This window comes from Rhinoderma darwinii, chromosome 2 (genome assembly GCF_050947455.1).
Source record: "Rhinoderma darwinii isolate aRhiDar2 chromosome 2, aRhiDar2.hap1, whole genome shotgun sequence".
NCBI lineage: Eukaryota > Metazoa > Chordata > Amphibia > Anura > Rhinodermatidae > Rhinoderma > Rhinoderma darwinii.
In genome coordinates, this window is record NC_134688.1 from 455,228,292 (window position 1) to 455,254,824 (window position 26,533).

Genomic DNA, 26,533 nt, shown 5'->3' on the forward strand with positions numbered 1-26,533 from the left:
TATTTAAAACAAATCCCTTAGAAATGTTTACAGAACTGAGCAGCTCTGCGTAGGTGGGGCTCAGCTCTTAGGCCGGGTTCACATGTTGCGTAAATGCTGCGGTTTTTCCGCAATGGAATTCGTTGCGGAAGATCCGCAGCAAATACAGTGGCAGCAACGTGGATGAGATAAAACAAATCTCATCCACAAGCTCAGAAACTGACCTGCAGTGCGGAATTTTATTCCGCAGCATGTCAATTGTATGGCCCTGTTCCCACAGTCTTTTGACACGTTTTTTTTAAGCGGAAACCGCATTGGAAACGCGCCAAGAAACGGACGAAAGCGCTTCCCATTGATTATAATGGGAGGTGGAGGCGTTTTTTTTCTGGCGAGCATACCGCTCCATCGAGCTTTCCTGTCTCGCTTGAAAAAGAAGCGGCATGCCCGATCTTCGGGCGTTTACATCTCTGACCTCCCATTGACATCAATGGCCGTGAAAAAACGCAGCGAAAAATGCAGCCAAAAACGCGGCAAACGGCATGCAGGCAGATCAAAATCTGCCTCAAAATTCCAGACGGAATGTTGAGGCAGAATTTTCTGCCTGCAAAAAAACTCTTAATTCAGTGGAGAGGTAAAACCTGCAACAAATTGCAGCTGTTCTGTTTTTTGTGGTGGCTTCGCAGCGTTCCTGCCGCAAAAAACTAAACTCAGAAAAAAACAACAACTCATACTTACCCAGAAGTCTATGTTCCTCCCTCCTGGAGAGACGTTTCATCCTATGCGACCGCTGCAGCCAATTACAGGCTGTAGCGGCGGTCACATAGGATGAAACATCATCCCAGGAGGTCGGCCTGTATGACGTCGGAGGGCCTGTCTCCTGGGATGACACTTCATCCCATGTGACCGCCTCAGCAGCCAATCACCGACTGCAGCGGTGTCCTGGGATGAAATGTCATCCCAGGAGGCCGGTTAATGCAGCAGTTTTCCGCAGCGGACATTCCGGGCAAAAAACTGCACCATAGTTTGCATCATGTTATGCCAGAGTCCTGTGTGGCGAGATCTCAGCACACAGTCATCAACATGGCAAAAGAGTTTTTTAAATTTTTCATTATATTCTCTTAAAGGAGTTGTCTCATTAGAGACAACCCCATCGAGATTGGAGTTGCCGTGGCAATTCGCTGATCACCGCAGGTCTGGCTACCAACACCCCTGGAAAACAGCAAGACCCACGGCCACTCAGATAAATGGTCAACTGTAGAGCGCCTCTCCATTCTGGCTCATGGGTGGGGTGCCGAGCAAGGGACTTTCTTCTATGATGTCCATAGGCCCTAATTGTCTTCATGGGACGACCCTTTTAATGACGGACAATAGATGCTTTTACAGACTTTCATTTTAGCAGCTGTATTAAAAATCTGGCAAGTGAAGTGGGACAATGGTGGCAATAAAAGTGTGAGGCTCCAGAGATGGGGCAGAGGTGGTTTAAAAATACTTCTATCCAATTTTTTATTTATCCATTGAACCAGAATACAATCTACTTGCCAGGGAACAATGACACCATTAACAGATATTAAGGGGAGAATTTTTTAGGACTGGTGTTTCAGACGTCAGTTCTAATAGAAAGAAAAGTTAAAGTAAAAAGTGACACATTTATTGATAATGTGACGCAATATTCGGCCAGGCCATGTGCCGCAAACATTCCCCCCACATTGGCAATAAAATAAAAAAAACACATCCTCACCTCACCGCACTTCTTCTCCCCTTTGTGTCCCCTCATCATTCCAGCGCGGCTCATATAACATGATGACGCTGAGCAACGTCAGGGCCTTATATGCCACACAGCAACGTCATCAGTGATGCGATGCATACAACGTCCTGAAGTTGCCTGGCATCATTACGTTGTTTGAGCCACGCTGGATTGATGAAGGGACCCAGAGTATAATTATTTTTTTCAATGTAATTATCCAATGGGGTGTTGGGGGTATTTTAATCGGGGAAGGGGCAAGGTAGGGCCCCAGCATGGGCCTCTATCTCGCTACGCAACACAGAATGAAATCTACGCCAGCTAGGAGATGGTGTCGATTTCCATAATCATTTATGCCAGTTATCTGTTGTAAAGTATAAGATATTTGTCGGGCTTATGTGGCCCCGTCCCCCTTTGTGAAGCCACACCCCTTTCAAGGTGGTGAGGGTGGTGCAAAAAGGCCAACCATTTTGGGGTCTTTTGCAACTTTTTTATGCCTGAAAACTGGCGTAGAGAGGTTGATAAATTAGCCCCTTAGCATCGAGCTGACTGATAGGCTACACACACAAGGATATCAGTTGATTTCACAAATTGAATGCTGCTATGCGTGGAAGCGAGACGCTCTTTTTTTTTTTTTTTTTTAAACAGCTTTTGAACAAAAATATCTAAAATTATTGAACAACTTTGGCTTATTTATCCTATATTGCTTTTGAGATTTCTTCTCTATTCACATCCAAAGTAAACACACAAATATGGCTCTGTTGAGAACTGCATTGCCATTCAGAGCCTCCATAGCAGATCCTGTCAAATATTACAAGAAAAATGCTGCATGCAGCACTATATTTCCCATCAAAGCGACGGACACCACACCAGAACTAGACGGACCCGACTGTGAGTCAATGGGGTCCGTCCAGTGAAGTGGTATCCGTCGTGCGACGGTAAAGCAAAGCATGCATTAGTTATTGATAACAGCATGAATTCTTTTTTCTGTTTCTGCCCAAAGAAAATGGTTTTTCGGTTTTTCTAATGGGTACCACCACCAAGGGTTAAAAGACTGGCAGATCCACCACTCAAGCAGAAACTATTGGTGCCTGGACCAGCAAGCGGTAGAAGACAAGTAATCATTGGCTCTTTGTTCTCTTCTCCATGGGCCATCCATGTGTACAACACTGAGCAGAGCAGTGCATGCTGGGACTTAAAGTAAATATCACCAACGCTGAGTTATGGGGTTGTTGATGAGGAACTCATTGCCTACATAGAAGTCATGCTTTATTTTATTCTAATATTTTATGGGGAAGTCAAAATGGCTTCAATTGAGCACTGTGAGAGTCCTCTGTGCAGCCATTTTCCCAAGGTCATGACAGTACGGAAACCTTACGGAATGGAGACAAACAGAAACCATTTGCAACAGAAGCATTGACATTGAAATCAACAGTAATGCAAACGAAAGCTATGGTTTCCGTTTGCCTTTCCGTTGAAGGGTTCTTCCGATGGAAAGGTCTGAGGGAAAACCATCAACAGAACCCGACCGCTAATGTGAACAGGTCCTTACTGCCAGGTTTCCCCACAGATTACAGCTGATCACTGGGGGTCCCAGCAAGGGGACACTTTCTGATCAGTCTATTGTCAAAGGGTAGGGTTAGCTCAAAGTGGAGAACCGTTTTAATTTTTATTCATAGAAATGTTTTTATTATTTTGAAAAGCATCTATTTTTTTAAAACGCTGCATTGAGCTGCCATATTGCAGACACATCTTTCCCGTATAGACAGTGCAGCAGAGTGCGTGTGCTTTACGGCAGCAGCAATGAATGGAAATTAATGGACAAATAAATAATAATAGATTAATATAATCTCCAGGGAGTGACAGGGGAAATGCATACAAACCCTTATCTGTGTGTGAGTACTGTGCATTGCTGATCGCGATCGTGTAGGCCCTCAGCAGTTCACAGAGATGTCTTTTCTCATTAAATTGCCCAACATTTAATGATAACGAGATGACTTTGCTGACCTTGTCCCAGTCTATGCAGCAAAGCTGACTAGCAAGCTGCAGAAAACAAGAAATGTCAGCCTATTGTATTTGCCCCAGTAGCCAGTGTAGGAATTGAAATATTTTAGGATTATTTTTTGTATATGGATACAAAAAAAATCAATAAAATAACAGAATTTAAAAAATATATATTTATATAATAAAAACCTGATTAAAATAATGTCACTTTTTGATAGCACAATCCCTTTTAGGAATACAAGTGAAAGGTGAGTCTTGATATTTCCAGGGTACAGAATAAAACCATAAGTATTCGATCCGTACTGGATTAAAAGAAAATAGAACTTGATAACTACTATAGTGATACAATCGCATGCAGAGTATTATATGATACTCAGTACAGGCTGAATACATCGCACCATTCCAGCCATTGTTACCAGATCCGACATGCCTGCAGTTATAATAATGCTCAAATTACAGATGTGCGCGGAACTCGCCGTGAGCAAAAGACTTTGGGGGAAACTAAAAAGAAAAATGAGATGTTAAAAATACTGCGTGTATACGTTTCTATCATTGTTTCATATATTTTATTTGGCAAAATATTTTCTATTTTCAGAGTGTGGATGAGATCATTTTATTTCTTTCTAATAAATCTTATATTTCATTACGCTCCAGTAACTCAGGTTTACTTTTTTATGGTAAAATTTAAAGCCCCGGTGCTAATTATTATCTAGGGACAAAAACAAATACATTTACTGAGCAAACTAGGGGCGGAGCTATGGGAGGTGCAGAAGCTGCAGTCGCACCGGGGCCCTAGTGTATGAGGGGACACCATCGTATGGGAGGTGGGTAGTCCTGTTACAGATTTTGCATTAGGGCCCGGGAGCTTCAAGAAGCATTTCTAGAGCCAACAATGCATATACACCGCGTTCCAAATTATTATGCAAATGTTATTTTTCGCTGATTTTCCTAAATAGTCGATGCAAATGACAGTCAGTATAATCTTCAAGCCATCAACCGTTGGAGTATAATGCGAATTTTATTGAACAAATCTCCTAATAAGAACAGATTTGTTTTTAGAAGTAAAAAACTCAAAATGCACTGTTTCAAATTATTATGCACAACAGAGATCAAAACATTTTAAAGGTTGTAAAGAGAACTAAGATGGTAATTTGTTGAATTTGCAGCATCAGGAGGTCATATTTACAGAAATCAAAAGCTCTTTCAATCAAAAAAAACTTAACAGGCCAAGTTACATGTTAACATAGGACCCCTTCTTTGATATCACTGTCACAATTCTTGCATCCATTGAATTTGTGAGTATTTGGACAGTTTCTGCTTGAATATCTTTACAGGATGTCAGAATAACCTCCCAGAGCTTCTGTTTTGATGTGAACTGCCTCCCACCCTCATAGATATTTTGCTTGAGGATGCTCCAAAGGTTCTCAATAGGGTTGAGGTCAGGGGAACATGGAGGCCACAACATGAGTTTCTCTCATTTTATGCCCATAGCAGCCAATGACACAGAGGTATTCTTTGCAGCATGAGATGGTGCATTGTCATGCATGAACATAATTTTGCTACGGAAGGCACGGTTCTTCTTTTTGTACCACGGAAGAAAGTGGTCAGTCATAAACTCTACGTACTTTGCAGAGGTCATTTTCACACTGTCAGGGACTCTAAAGGGACTCTGCCACCTCCTTGCTGACGTCGCAGCCTTGTTGGGACATGGTGGCCATTCACCAACCATCCACTACTCCATCCATCTGGACCATCCAGGGTTGCACGGCACTCATCAGTAAACAACACGGTTTGAAAATTAGTCTTCATGTATTTCTGAGCCCACTGCAACCGTTTCTGCTTGTGAGCATTGTTTAGGGGTGGCCAAATAATAGCTTTATGCACACTTGCAAACCTCTGGAGGATCCTACACCTTGAGATTCGCGGGACTCCAGAGGCACCAGCAGCTTCAAATACTGGTTTGCTGCTTTGCAATGGCATTTTAGCAGCTGCTCTCCTAATCCTATTAATTTGTCTGTCAGAAACCTTCCTCATTATGCCTTTACCTGAACTAACCCGTCTGTGCTCTGAATCAGCCACAAATCTTTTCACAGTACGATGATCACCCTTAAGTTTTCTTGAAATATCCAATGTTTTCATACCTTGTCCAAGGTATTGCACTATTTCGCGCTTTTCGGCAGCAGAGAGATCCTTTTCTTTCCCATAATGCTTGAAACCTGTGGCCTGCTTAATAATGTGGAACGTCTTTCTTAAGTAATTTTCCTTTGATTGGGCACACCTGGCAAACTAATTACCACAGGTGTCTGAGATTGATTACAATGATCCAAAGAGCCCTTAGGCTGGGTTCACACGACCTATTTTCAGGCGTAAACGAGGTGTATTATGCCTCGATTTACGCCTGAAAATAGGGCTACAATACATCGGCAAACATCTGCCCATTCATTTGAATGGGTTTGCCGACGTACTGTGCAGACGACCTGTAATTTACGCGTCGTCGTTTGACAGCTGTCAAACGACGACGCGTAAATTGACTGCCTCGGCAAAGAAGTGCAGGGCACTTCTTTGCAACGTAATTTGAGCCGTTCTTCATTGAACTCAATGAAGAGCAGCTCAAGATTACAGGCGTCAAAGACGCCTCACATAATACGAGGAGGAGCTTTTACGGCTGAAATGAGGCAGCTGTTTTCTCCTGAAAACAGTCTGTCATTTCAGCCGTAAAAGCCTCTCACCGTGTGCACATACCCTAAGACACAATACCATCCATGAGTTTAATTGAAAAACTAATAATTAAATGTTTATGACACTTAAATCCAATGTGCATAATAATTTGGAACACGGTGTATGTGGATTTAGGACACTACACAATAAATAATGAAGATCGAGAATGTAAAAATATCAACATTTTCGGATTACTAATAGAGCTATGCGCCTTACCTGGAACCTTATAAGTTAAAGAACTTCTATCGGTATCTTGCAGGATATGTATTAGGCCGAATTCAGACGACCGAGTGCAAACTCTGACGTAAAAAATGGGCGTTTTTCACGTCTGAGTTGCACCCGTGCGGGACCCGTTTTCACGGTTCACCATAGACTTGAGTCTATCGAGGGATCCATGAAAACGGAAGAAAATAGGACATGTTCTATTTTTCAACGGACCCATCACATGGTCCGTTAAAATAATGGCCGTGTGAATGACCCCATTGAAATACATGCTTCCGTGTGATGGCCATTGTTTGATACATTAAACAGAAGAATTGTTACATTACAGAAAAAGGCCCTTAAAAACTTTGAACATTTTTTTGAAACGTTCATTTATTTATTTTTTAAAAAATATGTGTGTTTCTAATTACTTTTTATTAAAAATAATTTTTACTTTTTGAGATACAGCTGCTTTGTATCCTGTATACAGAGCAGCTGTATCCTGCGCTGAGACCTGATCCGTCAGGTCAGGGGCACTGGGGGGTTCAGTGCCAGCAGGTCCTGCGTGTCTCGGACACGCAGGATCCACCTGTTATTGGTCACATCTAAGTTATGAACTAAGATGTGATCGGTAACAGCTCGATCCCGACACTTAGGCCGGATTCACACGAGCGTGTGCTTTTTGCGCACGCAAAAAACACTGCGTTTTGCCTGCGCAAAAGGCACTTAACAGCTCCGTGTGGCATCAGCATATGATGCGCGGCTGCGTGCTTTTCGTGCAGCCGCCATCATTATGACACTCAGTTTGGATGTTTGTAAACAGAAAGCACGTGGTGCTTTCCTGTTTTCATTCATCCTTTTCACAGCTGTTGCGCGAATCACGCACGTCCAACAGAAGTGCTTCCGTGTGGCATGCGTGATTTTCACGCACCCATTGACTTCAATGGGTGCGTGATGCACGAAAAACGCCCAAAGAACGGACATGTCATGACTTTTTCGCTGCGGACTTACGCTGCGGAAAAATCATGCAACTGACTGCACTGCCCCATAGACTAATATAGGTCTGTGCGACGCTCGTGAAAATCACGTGCGTTGCACGGACGTATATCCTGTTCGTCTGAATAAGCCCTTACAGGTTTCAGCGCTAGATACAGCTGCTCTGTATACAGGATACAAAGCAGCTGTATCTCGAAAAGTAAAAAAACTTTTAATAAAAAAAGTAATTACAAAGTTGCACCAAACACACTGATACACATTTTTATTATTAATAATAATAAAAACAATAATAGGAAGAAAAAGAAAAACTTTGGAAGGTGTACATCCTTTAAATCCAGGATCTCATAAGCCCAAATTTTTATAATGACGGCATTTTACTCCAACACAGATTTACAATATATTGTGGAGTTTTACAAAAGGAGAACCAACTAGGAACTTTCTCTGATGAAAAAGAGTCATTCCCATCTTAGATATTTATGGCAAAGAAGAAAATGGGAGTTATGAAAACAGTGTCTCAGCAAGCTCTACTGTTTAGTAATTCCTGGGCACCTCTCCACTGATTCTCTACCTAACGCAAGGACCAGAGGACACCTCACTGGGAGGAATGGGGTTGGGGGATCCCTGTTTGGGAGATAGGTGCGGGTCCCAGAGGTGGATTGATGTACACCCAGATCTTTAGCAATGCTTTTATAGCTTTTTCAGCTTCATGCATCTCCATAAGGGTATGTGCACACACACTAATTACGTCCGTAATTGACGGACATATTTCGGCCGCAAGTACCGGACCGAACACAGTGCAGGGAGCCGGGCTCCTAGCATCATACTTATGTACGATGCTAGGAGTCCCTGCCTCTCTGCAAGACAACTGTCCCGTACTGAAAACATGATTACAGTACGGGACAGTTGTCCTGCAGCGAGGCAGGGACTCCTAGCGTCGTACATAAGTATGATGCTAGGAGCCCGGCTCCCTGTACTGTGTTCGGTCCGGTACTTGCGGCCGAAATACGTCCGTCAATTACGGACGTAATTAGTGTGTGTGCACATACCCTAACACGTTTTCTGACAGTTGTTTGCCTCCAGGCATGGTTCACATTAACCAATCTTTCAGTAACCAGGCTTTGTGTGCCTTTATTTAATGGGCAAAGCACCTGTGACACGCACATTTCCAATCTAATCTACTTAATTGAAATACATTTAGCCAATGTGCATTGAAGCAACCGTATCTAGTCTGTTAGAAATACAGGCAGAGAACAAGGATGCAGAATATTTGTCCTCATGTGACTATTGCCCCTAAGATTTGCAGTTTCCAGATTGTCTGAATCTTATGTAAGCCTAATCACGGCTCCCACAACGTGAACAGTTCTATCCTAGATGTGTGCTGGCACTAGAACTACAATAATAAATCGGACAACTATGACCAGGAACGGATTTGACTCTATGGTCGGCTCCCCACATTGCGGACACATGCTACCGATACCGTGGTGCCACCCTGCAGATATTCTGCATTGCAATATCCATACAGTAGTATAGACAGAATAGTAATTCCGGCACATTAATTACAATTGATCATACTAACGTGCCAGACGCAGACACTTTATAACACAATACTTACCTCTACACTGCTCTCTATTCCACCAACAGGGACTTGTATTTCAGCAGCCACTTAGCAGTCCCTTGAATGAAGCCATCTTTTTCTGTGCCAATCTGTATAGTCAAAGACTAGAGAAGTCCCTTGGGCACAGGTGATCTATGATGGACGCCTTTTGTCAGGACAGAAATGTGATATTTCAAGACTTTTCCAGGAAACCTTCGCCATCCCACTGAATTCTGATTGTTACAAGGTTGGAAAATCAGGAGATTGAAAAGAGCCTCCCCAGAAACACCTGTAATAAACATTGCAAGGCGTTATACATTTTTACACAGGTTCTCTAGGACTTTCACATTAATGACTTATCATCGGGATAAGTCATAACGGCATCCCAGTGATCATGTGACCAGTCACATCATCACGGAGACCGATAGCGCCGCTGCCTCAATTCTGTACACAGCGCTCATTGAGACGAGATCAGAGAAGAAAGAAGCAGCGAAAGCTACTTCTATATTCTCTTCAGGGTCCCCGGCAGTCACGGACGGCAGGGCTCCCGACTAGGGTTTGCCAACCTCCACTTCAGAAATTTCTGGACAACTGAGCTAAAAATCACAGACACACCAAAATTTTTACGGACCCATTAGAAAATCATTGCCTGTGCAGTGTTCTAGGAGTGATTCACCAATCACAGCTCCGCTTGTAGCTTCCCCCCCCCCCCCTCCCCCCGCTAACTTAGGTGATATTTTCTGATTAGAGTCGTTCACTTTCCCTTTTTTTCTCCATCCGGCCCAGACCGCTGTGACGACTTATTCCACAACTCGTCTCTGCAGAATTTGACACACAGACATGTTGGTTTCTCACTCTTCCAGCACCCTCCACACCCACACCCCATCCTCTAAATAAACTCGTAATCCAGTGATCCAGATGGTAATAATGATCCCTCGTGCTTGACACAATAAAAGTGCCCCCGGCAGATAAAACCACACACATCCCCCACCCCCCCCCCTCCCACTCTCCGCTCTGCCTGACGTGACACACCGAGGTGGTCATACGATGGAGGTCCTCTTCTGACTGGGGCCGGTGACGGCCCGGAAGTGGACCACACCTGACGCGGACGTGAGGTCAGGTGACTGGATTGGGCCACTCCTAGCACCGACCTCACTTGGCAGGATGTATCCCTAGCAACCAGTCTGACACCACTACATCAATACTGAATGTTTTTAAGTTGTCAGTTTGCAGTCATTCAGTGGAAATAGTCACGGTTTACTTCCATGGGATAAAACCAAATCGATCGTAGTCATGTGATGGACACAGAAAGCGCACGTCTCGTTACAAGCGAGCTCTGATAACTGTACTGCAGCTGTGCTACCAACTAAATGGCAGCAAGCACAGATCTTGAAAACTGTAAGAAATGTATACATATCAGGAAATTGTATATTTTATATTGTATTTACTTGGTTATATGTCTTAAAATCTTGTGGATCTGATATTTACATGACACACCCAGACTTTACATCATTGTATTTTTATTTAAAATATCTCATTTCCGAAGGAAGATTCGGCACCATTTGCGAGTGTATTCTGGCCTTTATTACTGTACATGTGAATCCAACAGTCTATAAAATGCAAATATTCTGTATTTTCTTCCACTTGACGTACCGGTCTGATTTATACTTGGTCATACATTACAGCTGATTCTGTAGAGAAATATTTAACACAACCGGATAGCAAGACGCGCCGCGAATAAAGAATCATTTACAGCTGGAGACAGAAACCACAAACGTCACTTCAGCAGCAACTGTGCATCTCTGGTGGACATCAGTAAAATATTCCCACACCGATCTATCAATGCTGCAGAGGAGCATGGTGTACGGGGTCTTCTCTGGATGTACGTAGATGCTCCTCAGCGTGTAGGACATCTGACAGCTCTCAGAAGAACGTCTCTCTGCACAGGGGGCATGTCGATTTGTTGCTGGAGGTAAACCACTTGTACTGAAAAGATAAAAATCACAGAATTATAATACACCTTCTAAAACAAGGCAAACTGATCTCACAGGAAGAAACATCTTTACTGGAAAAGCAACTTTCCTACAAGAACAGAAGTCCAACTCCACCCGTGACTTACACCTGCTGGGATTCTGATAGCAGCCATGACGTCTTCTCAAGCAATGATCCCCATGAAGAACCAGCTATGATTTATCAACTGCTCAACACCTATCACCCTTGAGGAACTCCCCAGGACAAACCCTTTAATGTAAGGCCTCATTCACATCACGTTTGTGCCCTACGTTTATCGTGGAACTTCGGAAAGGCTCCCGATGTACACGATAAACGTGTCCGTAGGTTTCCATTAGACCGAAGCAGACCAAAAGCGCGTCATTTTGGCCTTTTGTAGTAGACTACACTGTTCCATTCTGAGGGATTCCACAAAATAAAATAAAAAACCTGTATATTATGCGGTATACGTTTTAACATGGGCGCCTATGTGTGACGGGTGCCACTATATGGCACCCAACGGAGGTATACGTTAAACATACCTCATGGGGAGCTTTTCTAGAATCGGAGTCCCCAGGCAGAGCATCAAGTAGCAATCGACCCAGGGATTCTGGCTCTGGGGAAGCTCAGGACCTCACTGTCCGTATGTTGAAAGTAATATCAGGGGCTTTCAAACACAGAGTCCCCTGCCAGGTCTTCGCTAGCGCTCTGGCCGAGGACTATGGGACTAGAGAAGCCCTTGATGTCACTGTCCATATATGGAGAGTGATGTCAGAGGCTACTCCAGGAGCAGAATCCCCAGTCAGAGCATTGGCAACGCTCTGGCCTGGGATTCCGGCATATTAAAGCTCGTCAAAGGCTTTCCAGAGACCGAGAAATTCCAATGCTCTGGCTGGGGACTCCGTAGTAAAAAGCACCTAACATCACTGTCCATTTTTGGACAGTGATGTCAAGGACTTTGCCTGGCACAGCGCTTCAAGTAGCGCTGTGCCAGGGGAGTTCGGGCGACTATCCCACTGTATGCCTATACAGTGAGATATGTCGCAAACTTCCGTTGAAGGTATACGTCGGTAGTCCTCTCAAAGTATACCTCTGTCGGAAGGGTTAAAACGCGATGTGAATCAGGCCTAAGACATCTAAAAGATGCCGCCACCACTCCCTAAAAAGTAATTGTGCCCCACTTGGATCATGTGGTCACATCCACCGCACTGTTGTATTCAAGGTGCTGTAAATGGCAGCACATGGTTCTTCTTGTCCAATAAGCTGAACAGGACGCTCAATTATGGTGCGCAAACGGTGCAAAATAACACATGCAGTTTAATGCTTTCCCCCCTTGGAAAGTTGAACTGGACCTAAACAAAAGCAGATTAATATTTTTGTTGGCTGGTAGAAAATCTGGGAGTTAAAGAAAAAGAAATACCTTCTCCGTTAAAAGGATCATTATCGTTCTAGAATAGGGAGTATGACATGGATACAAAAGGAGAGCTGCTAAATGTCTCACTCCTAAATACCGGCTTCATGAGATCATCCAGTCATTGTATTTCTAGTAGAGACATCTAAGGGGGGAGACTACAACTTACACACAGAACCCTCCACTATAATATAAGAGTCTATGTCAAAACAAAGCGCTGCGATGATAAATTCAATCTGCTGTAGTAAAGCAACATGTATATCTAATACGCTGGGTGTTCAGTAACTATTCCAGGAAAACACTGACAAAAACCTGTGGACCATTGGAATTCTTCATCAGTCTTCAGATTCTGTAATGAATATTTTGAGTTTGGTTCAGTTGGGATGTTGCTTAGCAACTGATTCTACTGCCAGTCGGTGACAACTCCAGATCCAGCGATGTCCTGCTCTGTGCTGAAAAACGACTGGCATTGGGCATATGTGGATCCCATTGGCTTAGAGAAGAAACTTGCCAGTTCCCAAAGCTACAGTGTGGATTTCTAGATACGGTAAGTGACACTTTGCCTAGAGCTCCACCGCGGCACCGGATCCCCTGCGAGTCACGGTAGAATCACGGCATTACTGCGACTCCTGAGTGACCTCAATGTTTCCCTAGGAGTCAATACATTGAGGGCTCCTCGCAAAAAACAAAAGAATTCCACCATGTTGGAATTCTTGCGACTGTTGTTCGAGTTTTCTCTCCATAGGTAAATGTTGGTGCTACATGAGATGCACAGTAATGTGGCGAATTTATCGCGACACCGACTAGTGCGGTGGGCATAGACTGGCAGTGGATCGCTGCACTGAAGTCTTCAGGTCCTGCATTATAACATATTTTTTATTATCCATAAACTACTGAATTGTGGCATCTGCATTTATAAAAAAAAAAAAAAAAAAGAAAGAACAATATATACTCATGTACTGGTCTCCCTTTCATCAACAGCGGGCAATCTTGACCCACGTGTCCTGGTACGGAGGTTTTTCTTAACGGTTTGACACCAGGACAGGGATTTGGAGGGATGGCCAGAGGTTAAACACCTGCGATTGTTTGGGATGCCTCATGCCTCTCCTCGCTGCCCTTTTCCTGTATGATAGAACTGAGAATACTGGACCGAAGAGCTGAACTCCGGAGATTAAGTAGGATATTGCCCATTTCCTTATAAACACTTGGCCTGTGGAAAGGGTTATCTGTAACTATGACTGAGGAAGAAAAGAAAAGTAAGGGACTAATCTAGGGGCAGAAAAAGATGGACACACATAATACGTTTTCTTCATTAGTGTCTAACAGGGTTGGCCAAAACCTGGTCAAGTAGAAAATCGGTCCTGGCGACGGTGTTCTGCATCCTGCAGATGCTTAGTCCTTAAAGGGGTTGTCCAGGATTACAATAACATGGCAGCGGTCTTCCAAAAAAAACAGCTCCACACCTGTCCATGGAATGTGCCTGGTACAGCAACTCAGCGCTAATTGTATGAATGAGGCAGAGCTGCAATACCACACGCGACCTGTGGAAAGGTGTGGTGCTGTTTCTGAGAGACAGCTGCCAAGATTTTGTAATCCTGGTTGTTCAAGATCAGAAAAACATGGCTGCTTTCTTCCAGAAACAGTGCCGCACGTGTTCAAGTGTTCTGTCTGTTATTGCCACTCCGCTCTATTGGAATAAATGGGACTGAGCTGCAATACCACACACAACCTATGGACAGGTGTGGCGCTGTTTTCGTAATTAAGCAGCCATGTTTTTCTAATCCTGAACACCCCACTTAAACGGTCTGAGATTGAAGCGAAGGGGACTGAGCAGCAATACCAGACGCAGCCCACGGACAAGCGTGACGCTGGGGGGGTGCGGGAGGAAGCGTTTTTTTCTAATCTGAGACACAAAAACATGCATGACCAGACTGACTGTGGCCTAGCTAGGGAGGAGGATGTCACTGCATCTGAATGGTGAAATTATAAAATATTAAGTTACAGAAAGAAGTTACGGATCTTTACATGTGCGGGGGCAGCGAGTGGAGATTATACACTTATACACCCCCCCCCCCTCCATACATTGGCTGAAAGGAACACAGATTTCCCAGGAAGCATTTTGTGCAGCCGTGTGCAGGAATGTGACGTTAGTAGTCCTTACTCCTGCTGCCGTGTGTGCGGTCTGGTACAAAAAATATTACAAAGTGTGAGCGCCCCTTGTGTCCACTCCTTGTAATGCAATTTTTTATTTTAACATCTTCACTGATGTAACATAAAAGCTGACTGGCCCTTACCAGGCACTGCGAATGGAACTTCTTCTTGCATGTTCTGCAGGCTTTCTTTGGTAGAGAATAATTTGAACCATGAATGACTGAGAAACAGATCATACAATCTTCAACTCCTTCAAATCGCTTGTCCACGTTGTTTTTCCAGAGGGCCAGGCCTTCCATTATGCTTCCGTTCTGTGGACGTCACAATATAAAACATTACATATACATCCAACTCATGTATACAGAGCAAAAGTGGAAATGTAGAGCTGTGCTGTGTGATCTGATCAATCTGCTGCCCTTCCCTCCCCTCTCACAGCAGTCACACACAGGATGAGGTACAGACACTGCAGCATCATCCCCTCTGCCACTTAATTTGTTTAAAAATGTTGTGGTCTCTTTTAGAGCATGTTCACACGCTTAACAAAAAAGGGCTGACAATACGGAGCGGTTTTCAAGGGACGAGCGCTGCGGCCCCTTCAAAACAGCTGATCGGCGGGGGTCCCGGGAGTCGGACTCCGACCCATCAGCTATTGATGGCCTATCCTGAGGATAGGCCATCAATTTTTATTGGCTGGAAAACCCCTTTAATGACCGATGTGCTTTGACTGTATTACATGTTTCTTTCTGTTATTTGTTAAAGCAGTTGTCTGTGGAGATGAGAAAAATAAAAGTATTTTTTCTACAGAAACAGCACCACTTTTGACAGTAGGATGTGTCTAGTACTGCAGATCAGTCGCATGCAAGTGAATGCAGCTGAGCTGCAATACCAGACACAGCCCATTAAGATACCCCCTGTCTTTATGCCCTATTAGGGCATTTGGGGGGGGGGGGGGGGTCTTCCACTTGGTGCCCCCCCCTTCCTTGAGCCAAAACGGAGTGCCACTATGTCGTTATTCAGTGACATTCCCTCACTTCTGTATAGCAGCATAATAAGGTAACAAGACAGATCTGCCATTCAGGAGGGGGAGAGCTGGATGACAACCAGTGGAAGGCTATGTTCACACGCTTAACAAAAAAACGGCTGAAAATACGGAGCTGTTTTCAAGGGAAATCAGGAGTCCCCGATTTTCAGCCGTTTTTACGGCCGTTTCTGGAACTGTTTTTCTATAGAGTCAATGAAAAATAGCTAAAAAAAAAACAAAAACTGCTCAAGAAGGGACATGCACTTCTTTTTACGAGGCCGTTTTTAAAACGGCCGCGTAAAAAACGTCCCGTGGGAACAGAATTGTTGTTTGTAGGCGTTCAGTCCCCTGCATTTTTAGCAGTTTTATAGGACATTTACGGCCAGAAAAACGGCTGAAAATAGCCTGTGTGAACATACCCTTACAGGGGCCAATGATCGGGCAAACAGGCGTTCTTATGAACACTCATTCCCGATTATTGCCCCATGAAAACAGGGCAACAATCAGCCGATAAACGAGCAAATGCTCGTTCACTGACTGATCTGCTTGTTTATGCGGCCAATAAAATGGTCGCCAGTCGCCAGCACATCCCGCATAAACACGGAGATGTGCTGCCGACATTATCGAAATGTATGAGGTTGAATGTTCGTAGTAACGATTGCTCCTCCCCATACATAACCGATCATTGCTCCTTGTGAAAGAACAAAAACAAGCGCCGATCAGCTGCATCGTTAATCAGCGCTCAATATCACAGCCCGTAACGAGTCCTTTAGACGGTCAAGTTGAAGAATTTCCACCGATCTCCCCGCTGTTGTAGTATAATCGTACACACGGCCTAATTCTAACTTACAAAACCTTCATTGATTTATACTGGATTCTCAAGGAGGATTTCAACCCAAAAAGTAACATGGACTGTCTATATTAGTAAACCAGAAGTTAGAGCAAAAGCTTAATATATTTTACTTACTGGTTGTGGCAGCTAGATCTGCCAAAGTAATAACGGAAAGTGCAGCCATATTGGTTGTCATCGCTGAATTATCTTCCCTGAAACTTATGGTAAAACTATCACTTTGTAGGCCCCATACACACGACCGTAGTTTTCATCCGTAATTACGGATGAAATTGCGGACCCATTCATTTCTATCGGCCACGGACACCTTTCAGCATATTGGTATAAATGATCTGCAAAATATAGAACATGTCCTATTCTTGTCCGCAATTGCGGCAGAGTAGCCCATAAAAGTCTATAGTCCCTCCCGCAATAGCGGACGGCTACGGATGTGCATCCGTATTTGCAGACAGTAAAAACCCTTACGGTCGTGTGCATGAGGCATTACGATGGCCTTACAGCCAGTGAATAATGCACAGACTGGCCGCGGAGTGTCATCCGTATTTGCGAACCGTGCTCACAGTAATAAGTTAAAGGAGCAGTTGCGAAAAATAGGACATGTCCTATTTTTTGCGGCTCAGACAAACACCCGTAAATATATGGGGAGGTGTCTGTGGCCAATAGAAATGAATGTGTCAGTATTTTATCCGCAATTACGGATCTGTAATGGCAGATAAAAACTATGCTCATGTGCATGAGGCCTGATTGAGAGAACAGGATGACAGAATGACAATTTACCATCAAATTCTGAGAAGTTAAAGGGGTTGTCCCACATTGGAAAAACACGGCTGCTTTCTGCCAAAAACAGTGCCACACCTGTCCACAGGTTGCATGTGGTATTGCAACTCTGCCCTATTCACTTCAATGGAGCGGAGCTGCAATACCAGACACAACCTATAGACAGGTGTGGCGCTGTTACAGGATGAAAGCAGCCATGTTTTTACAAACCTATAAAAACCCTTTTAAATGGAAGACGACAACCATTTCGGCTGCACTTCCTATTATTAATGAATAAAAAATGCCAATATCTCTAGAAGTAATAGAAACATAATTTTCCACTCCGTGGCCACTGCTCGAACTTCTGATTTACGAACATACGGCCCATTTTACTTTTTTTTATAAAACGTAGAGAACAAGTGGACCGACCTGGTGTGTAAGGTAAGTGTTGAGCTGTAACATCCAGTTGCGCCACTGTTGAACTGCCACACCTACTCGCCGGCCGCTTTCTACGGCGATCGAGCCCAGGGGGTAGTTTTGCGGTAGCTGAATAATGAGCTCTATACAGATGTCATCCACGGAATAGGTGGCTATGACTTCCCGTGTGGTGGGACGAGCTTTCACCTAAAAACAAACCATCTCAGGTTAGACCGTATACATAATATCAGGAGACGATATGCAGAAATCGGGCTCTGTTCACATTAGCGCTTTTAGGTTTCCGTCAGGGGTCACAGTATTTTTGGACGGAAAGAAAAGTGTAGTCTGCATTGCAGTTCTTGCTGTCGAAGATCCCGGGATCCCTAATGAACCTGATGTAAAAGGAGCCTTGACGCTAATGTGAACGGAGCCTTAAAAAGAAAAAAAAACAATTCTGAACGCAAATCCTAATTTCTCTGCAGTGAAGCCGGTACATGCATCAGATTAAGCTCGGTTCTTCGCGGTTTCCATGGGAACTTCCAATAACAATACACGAAGTCAAATAACGTCTCCCTCATTCACGCAGCCTCCGGAGTTTAAGCAGCCGAGGAAAATAAGACGCGCGACTCTTGTTGCCTTTGGCTTCGAAGAAATGGAATCTGCATTAAGAGCCATTTCAACTTCAGAGACAACGCACCATTCCCACCTAATTTTACACTAAAAGCTATTCTTGTGCCGCTCTCCCTACATCTGTATAACATCATGTAATATATACCTGCAAAATTATTCTCAGCCTATTACATCTGCGCTTCAAGCCACTATTACCAGAGAGGTCGGACACCGCATCGACCTCAGCCCTTAAAATAAAGGTCACCTCTGATTCTGTTCAGTCATGACGGTTATCTCCCTAGTTTGGGGAATAGCAGCTGGAAAATAATTAAACTGACTCCTAGTTATAGGTTTGTATTCACAAGTAGAGATTCCCCCCCCCCCCCCCCGCCTCCCCCTGCCCCCCGTATCAGTGACTGACGGTCAGGGAGAGGCGGAAGGGGAGGGGGGGTGCTTCCTCCGTATTCTTTGTTAGCTGCTATTTGCTAAACGGCACACAGTTTTTCGTGGGCTTATAAGGTGGCCTAGTATAGTGACGGATCCGATTTAAATTTGGGGTTAACGGACATTTGACCTAATCCTTATAAGGAGAAAAGAGTTTGGCAATACCTGCCCTAATGGATTGTCTAATGAAGACAACCCCTGTCCATATGCCCTATTAAGGCAGAGACATCAGACATCCCACCGATCGCGACTCTCCTCTACCAGCCAGAACAGAAAGCGGTTCTGTGATTGGCTCCCGTTCTTGCACACACAGCCCGTCTTTGCATTACATGAACGGCCATTCATTTGAAATGTGGCTTCCCCGGCGATGACAGCTGATGCTGGCTTCATTTTTAAAAATACTTTTTTTGGTAAGGCAACCCCTTTAAATGTATGTGATAGGATGTGATGTAGATTTACTTCTAAAAGCCCTTTAATTCTTGCACAGGCGGCCCTTAGAGGCACTTTTTTTTTCTCCTTTGGTAAAGACAAAAGGCAGCTTTTTTTTCACAGAGGAAATCCGTTCCATACGAAGTCCTATTCATCCTTAATAAAGTGACCCTTTGGTCCCGGGTCATCATTAATAATATGAAGTGGTATATCGAGTAATATTACCTGATGCCCTCCATTTGTGCACCCCTGTCATGGATCCGCTGTTTTAGGGTCCCCTCTGTGCGGTTCCAAAATAGTGCTTCTAAGACTACGAGCCTGAGACGCTCCCACTGTTCTCGGATTGGCCAGGGCAGCTCACATGAGCAATCCTGTCCAATCTGTGAACAGCGGGTGTGTCTTAGACTCAGAGGGGACCCTAAAACCATGGATCCGTGGCAGAGGGGCACAACTGGAGGGTACCAGGTATTATTACTCCATATACCCCATCGCATTTATAATTTTGTCCTGAGACCGGAGGGTTGCTTTAAGGCTTGTCCTCCTCCCAAGAAAAGAACGTGAGAAAAAGAAAAAAAAAAAAAAAACTTAATACGATATCTCCATTGGGCATTTTCGCAACTTGGATTTGCACAACTTCCCCTTGGCTATTTTATTGACAAACGGTGGCACTACTACAAAGTATGCATTATGCAACCTCCACTGTAAGAGTGTGAGATGGAGTAAAGGGAGAGATCAGGTATAAGGAGAGAATTATATGGGACCCATTTATGGTAAAATAATCATAACAAAACCTAAGGCTTCAACACCTATTCATTCAGCACGCCTGGAACTAGGAAGCCAGGGATAGCGATATCTTTGTAAAAATACCAATGATAGGAAGAACTGGAATGAATAAATCAGCCTAATAGCACGGGCAATGATTTGGAGCTTTTAAGTGAAGGGGGAAAAAGAAATTGCAAAATTTCATCAGTGTTAAAAAAAATATACGTTTACATTTATTTTATTTTTTTTGCAAGATAGCGTCTTTATTCTGAAATGTACTCTCATCATCCTTCAGGGGCACAGATAGGCTATATGTCCATTTTGGCAATAAATTTACAATCAACACAAAATATGAAGCAACCCTCATTTCTACAAATCTACCGTTCTCGTGTCTGCAGCTACTATGCAGACTTGTGTGTCTCCATAGAAACAGACTACAAAACAATCCTGTGTAGTCTGATCCCACAGTTCTACTCCTTTCCAAATCCAAAGAGCCATTTATCCAATAGTTGTAGGTTTAACTTTTTGGGTTTGATATTGATATCTAAAGAAGTGCTTACTCCTGGTCTGACTACTAAAGTGTTTTGCCTATCCCGGCTCACCACAAACCGTAAAGGCTGGTGGCGCATATTGATAGATATAAAGCAACCAGTACTTTTGCCACCTGCATTCCCCAGGAAAAGATGGCTGCCAGGCACATTAATATACAAATACACAAACACTGCCAAAATAATTAACTTACGGTCATGCCATCAAACATTTGGGTGCTGGACTGCACTGACGAGATTTCCTGAGAAGACAACACTCCGCTCACATACTTTGTAGTAAATCTGTCGACCACACTGAAGATCCTCTTCTCGCAGCCATTCCACCACAGGCGGACCATAGCCGGTAAATCCTTCAAAGTGATGTGATATACACAACATGCCAAATGGGGAATCTCGTACTGCAGTGTGTCCCAACCTATAGAAGGAAACAGTGGCAGTGTTATCTTCATGTATAATCCACCACAATCACTTTGCCGTAGACATATCCATCTATATCTCCCATTTAATGATCCACAGGTCTCTAAAAGTCGAGAGGCCATAGACAAACTTTTGGTATGTCTTTTCATGAGATGTATGGGCCTGCATAGAACAATCTGATTAATAGCCCATTGCGAATGTCAGAACAGAACCCAATAAGTGGGCTTTACCATCATTGAAAATTATAACTTATCACTTTCTAATAGGAGGGTGTCGACTGTTGGGACACCCACCTATGAAGGGGCCACAGGTGCTAGTTAAGTGGTAAGGATTAGACATGCTCGGTCTCCATTGTCCATGACCAGGGACAATATAGATACATTTCCATTCCCCTATCATAAAACCATTCTTAACATATTCTTAGTCCTGGTGGGGGGGGGGGATTAAAGGATATATACCTACATTATTGATTCTGCGTCATTCCTGTAACACCGATCCCCACTGGTCCTGGTTATCTACATAAGGATGTGTTGATTTGAAGTCTAGTCACATGACCACAACAGCTAATCACCACCACATGACATGTCAGCATGGACAAAACGTCACTACAGCACGCCTGACATTACATGTCGAAACATGGACGTCTCTTCATTGACTAATGCAAACAAAAAATGGGGACCAATAGTGTTCAGCGATGTGGGATCGGCACAGAATCAATAAGGTGGTTATGGCTCCTTTGCTCTTCTAGTCTGCAGTATTATGTTCACCATAGTGTAGGTGGAGAAGTCCATTGTAGATTTGTGACTGCGTCGCCACCTTAACTCACCTTTTACAGTTAACTTTAGCTCTTCGGTAAAGAAGGTTTTGGGTTCTTTGCAGGTGGTATCGCTCACTTGGCCGGGAAAAATGGGTGTATGTGGCATAAGCTTGAACAAGTTATAAAGTAGTTTATTCAAACTTTTTGTTTTTCGGAGATACTGAGAGTAGAGCGCCCGCAGCTGGTGTGAAGAGAAAAAGTTGTTAGAAATATCATCACCACAGTAAGATTGGTAAAACGGTTGACTTGGCTTATCTTTATTTGGTAGTTCCCATCACGTACTACACTAAGAAGAGTCCTGGAGACGGGTCTTTTAAAATTAGCCAAATAGTGTGACCCTGTATCGGCATGGAGGATGGGAACGGCTGCCATAATTCTGAATGTCTTTTTTTAATCTTTATCATTTATCTTGTAAATCTATGTTAATGCGGGGGATTTGGAGCTCTGTTTTAGAAAAACGGAGCTCTGACTGCTAAAAAGATTTATTGAGACATTAAATCAATACAGAATTTTGGACCTAAAATGGACTTGATGATAAACAGAGAACAAATATGACATCAACCCCAGGTCATGGCTCAACAACAAGCAGTATCATCACATAGCACGGTCCAATTCAAGATATCTACAAGACTCCACGCTCAAGATGGAAAGCCAATCTAGATAATAACACACTTGAGATGATGCAGCCTTGAAGAAAGTCAGCATGAGCTTCCAAGTCAGAAGATAACCAAGAACAAAGCAGAACTCTTCTTTTAATGGTTGGATTATGGCAAATTCTCCCACTTGGATTCCCTCTAGAATAGTTTCTACTAAATCTTCTTGAAGAGCCAGGACAGACATCAGAGCGGCAGGTGGAGATCTACGGACAGAAAATCAAACCTTGTGTCAAGGAGGCAAGATGTCCCCCAACCCCTTACTGACCAGGCCCATTTTTGTTTTTTTCATTTATATTTTTTCCTCCCGCCTTCCAAAAGTCATACGTTGACATAGCCGTATGAGAGCTTGTTTCTTTGCGGGACGTGCTGTTGTATTTCACGGCACCATTTAATTGATCATATAACTTACTGGGAAATTGTCAAAAAAGAAAATTTTTTGGGGTGAAATGGTCAAATTCCGCCATTATATTTTGGGATTCGTTTTTACAGACTTCATCATGTGGTAAAAACGCCACGTTAACTTTATTCTACAGGTTGATACAATTACGGCGACACCATATTTAGATAATTTTTCTACATGTTTTAACACTTTTAGAAAGAAAAAACTATTTGTAATAAAAAAAGCAAATTTGTTTTGCGTCGCCATATTAGAGCCGTAACTTTTTTATTTTTCCGTCGATTGAGCGGTGTGAGGGCTTATTTTTTGCGGGGCGAGCGGTCGGTTTTTTTTGTACCATTTTGGAGTATGTACAACGTTTTGATCACTTTGTATATTCCATTTTTTGGTCAGCTAAGGTGACAAAAAAACAGCAATTCTGGCATTTTTAATTGTTTCTTTTTTCTACAGTGTTCAGAGTGCAGGTTAAATAACGTTATATTGTAACAGTTCAGACTTCTACAGACGTGGCGATACCAGTTGTTACTTTTTTTTAAAGATCAATTAGGAGAAAAAAAAAAATGGGAAAAGGTATTTTTTTAACTCAATATTTTTTTTTTGGACATTAAAAAAAACAAAAAAAAAAACAAACTTTATTTAACTGTCCCCCCCCCCCCCCCCCTTTCAGGCCTTGAACCGGCGATCGCATGATATACTGCAATACTAATGTATTGCAGTATATCGTGATTTTGACAAGCTTCTATTAAGCCCTGCTTCTGGCAAGGCTTTATAGGAGAAAAAGATGGCAGACCTGGGGGTCTTCATTGAAGACCCTTGACCGACCAGGGTTGCACAATTTTTAATGAAGGGCCAGTTTATCTTACTGCTTTATTTCCATTATGAATGCCCCCCCCCCCCCCGTACAGAAATTACTCTCCATGCATAAATGTGGCCTGTATGCATCAAATAAAAACGGATTATAGGAAATAAACAGTTCATCATCACCACCCAAAAAAAATAAAAAAAATAAATAAAAAAAACCTATGGAAATCCCAGAAATAATTTCCCCCTTTTGTTGGTGGTGATCATAGGAACAAAAAACCTGGCATCTGTCTAATATGAAGAAGAAATTCCATAGTTCATAGGAACACACTGGCGGCGGTCCCACAGGGAATAAACGCCTTTAACATTTACTTAATCAAATTGGATTTATTTATTGTACTTTGGGTATTCATTTATTCTTATTCGTCAGCTTATCGCCAATTTTTACTTCCCTTCATCTACATAAGCCCCACTAGTGAATACTACAAGGTAACACATTGTGCCTGCTCCATGCCAATAATCTATGAGTCACTTCTTACTGGGGATGTTCCTCTACATATAACGTACGCTGCAACACAGAGGAATAAACTCATCATTTTCAAGTAGCCAACTTTTATTTTTAACCATGAACAAGCTGCAGAAGTGACCTCCTCTACCCCTGCAGTGGACACTGCCCGAGAAATGCAGCAGCATGGACGGGCCGGGCCCACCGGAGCAGTAACTGCAGTTACATAGTGGCAATCCCTTCTGGGTCATACAGGGCAGGGGTTCCAGATTGGGGGGCCCACATCTATGATCTCTATAACATGATAAAAGAGCAAATGGACAGGGGTTGTCATCGTGAAACAGTCCCTTTAATGAGAACCTGCTACTTTACATTTCTTTATACTGGTTGAAGAGGAGAGTAAAGGACCGAACATCCACAATTAATATTAAATCAATGAACATGAACAGGGAGGTTCTTAATTAACATTTTGATCAAATTGTAGAAGCCCACTTGCCACTTCATGGCGACCTCTGATAAATAGGTCCCTGCTCTATTGGTTGCAGCACCGCATGGCAGCGCCCACCTGCAACCCAGAGGCCCAAAGGTATTTGACAGCCACTTATCTCCCTGTCGAGGAAATAACATGCCTGTTCAGCTCAGGAGTCGAGCAATATAACGGTCAGGTCAACGATCGTTCCGCTAACGGCTTTCACCTGGGTCTAGCAGACTGCGGTCTGTGGGGTCCTTACATTAGAGATCGGCTTTATCTGCTATTTTTGTAGTCCGTGAAAAAAATCACCAACAACCTTCATGTCACAGGTCGGTTCTGCTACAGCTCTATACGCACGTCCACTTTACATTTCATCATCATCTTTAGTTATCATTGCACACACAGGACAGATCATCAATAAGGTCTAATAGGTTATTTGTGATTCCTCCCATAAGAAATAGACCCTAGTGGCAAGTGATTGGCTCCAAAGGCATCTCCACGTGGCGGGGTCTTCTTCTGGATCTTTGGAGATGATCCTCTGATGGTCTAGTCCGCCCCGGCCCTTTACTACTTTCCCTTATCTGGGTGTAAATGTACATCCGGAGGGACAGCAATCATACATGCAGCCAATAAACTTGCAGGCTTATGTAAGTGCCATCCATACAGGAAGACAGACGTCACGGACAGGCTGAGCTTCCTTTCCAGCTGCGGAGAAAACTTAAATTTGTCCTTTTTTCAATCCTAAAATTCCACAATCAGTAATAACATTGGTGTTTATCCTTTTTACTGCCAAGGACATACGTAATACAATGACTAAACACTCGCTGCGACTAGACTAAGGAGTTTAGACATTGGTATCAGATTAACCCCTTAACGCACCCGTAAGCAGGTGCAGGGAGAGAAGTATGGAGCACACTCCATACGCTGCGGGTGTCAGCTGTTTTTTTTACAGAAGACACCCGGAACTAACTAACTGTCTGGAACAGTGATCGTGCTGTTCCTGGCCGTTTAACCCCTCAAATGCTGCGGTCAATTGCGACTTAGAGAGAGGAGGGCGGGCCCACTCAGACAGCTCATCGGCGGCCCCACAACACGTTTGAAGGGCACTGATGGTTGTCATGGCAGCCCAGGGGCCTAATGAAGGCCCCCAGGACTGCCTTCACTATGCCTCTGTTAAGTAAAAATGACAATATACTGCAATACATTAATATTGCAGTGTACGTTGTACCAGCGATCCAACGATCGCTGGTTCAAGTCCCCTAGAAGGACTAATAGAATGTGTAAAAAATAAGTAAAATAAAAAGCTTTTAATAGTGAAACCATTTATTTTTAAAAATAAAGTGAAACTGGCCAAATTTCCTTTTATGTAATGTAAAAAAATAAACAAAATTGGTATTGCTGCGTCCATAAAAGTCTGAACTATTACGATATAGAATTATTTAATACGCACAGTAAACGCTGTAAGAAGAAAATATAAAACCGCCAAAGATCGCTGTTTGTCAACTTACCGGTGATTTTTTTTTTCAATAAAACAGTGATCAAAAAATCGTGTGTACCAAAAAATGGTACCAATAAAAACCACAGCTCGTGCCGCAAAAAAATAAAAAACGTTATGGCTTTCAGAATATGGAAAAAAAAAATAATATATATATATATTTCTAACAAAAGTTATTTCTTTATAAAAGGAGTAAAACATTTAAAAAATGTAAACATGGTATCGCCGTAATCGTATTGACCAGCAGAATAAACTAAGTTTGTAGTTCTTACCGCACCATGAAAGACGTAAAAAGGAAACTCAAAAGAAAATGGTGCCAATAGAAACTACAACTCCTCCCGCAAAAAACAAGC

The 26,533-nt window shown here is 43.1% G+C and overlaps 1 protein-coding gene across 1 annotated transcript in view; it reads right to left on the reverse strand.

Annotated features, from left to right (window-relative positions):
* Window positions 1-10,733: 10,733 nt before the first annotated feature.
* Window positions 10,734-26,533, reverse strand: part of LTN1 (listerin E3 ubiquitin protein ligase 1) — a 71,717-nt gene continuing 55,917 nt past the window's right edge. The window contains exons 25-30 of the mRNA XM_075851224.1: window positions 22,527-22,713; window positions 21,864-22,035; window positions 20,815-21,035; window positions 17,841-18,035; window positions 14,928-15,095; window positions 10,734-11,219 (exon numbers count right to left, since the gene is read on the reverse strand). Coding sequence (XP_075707339.1) covers window positions 11,157-11,219; window positions 14,928-15,095; window positions 17,841-18,035; window positions 20,815-21,035; window positions 21,864-22,035; window positions 22,527-22,713 — 1,006 coding nt within the window. The 3' untranslated portion in view covers window positions 10,734-11,156. The remainder of the gene's footprint in view (window positions 11,220-14,927; window positions 15,096-17,840; window positions 18,036-20,814; window positions 21,036-21,863; window positions 22,036-22,526; window positions 22,714-26,533) is intronic.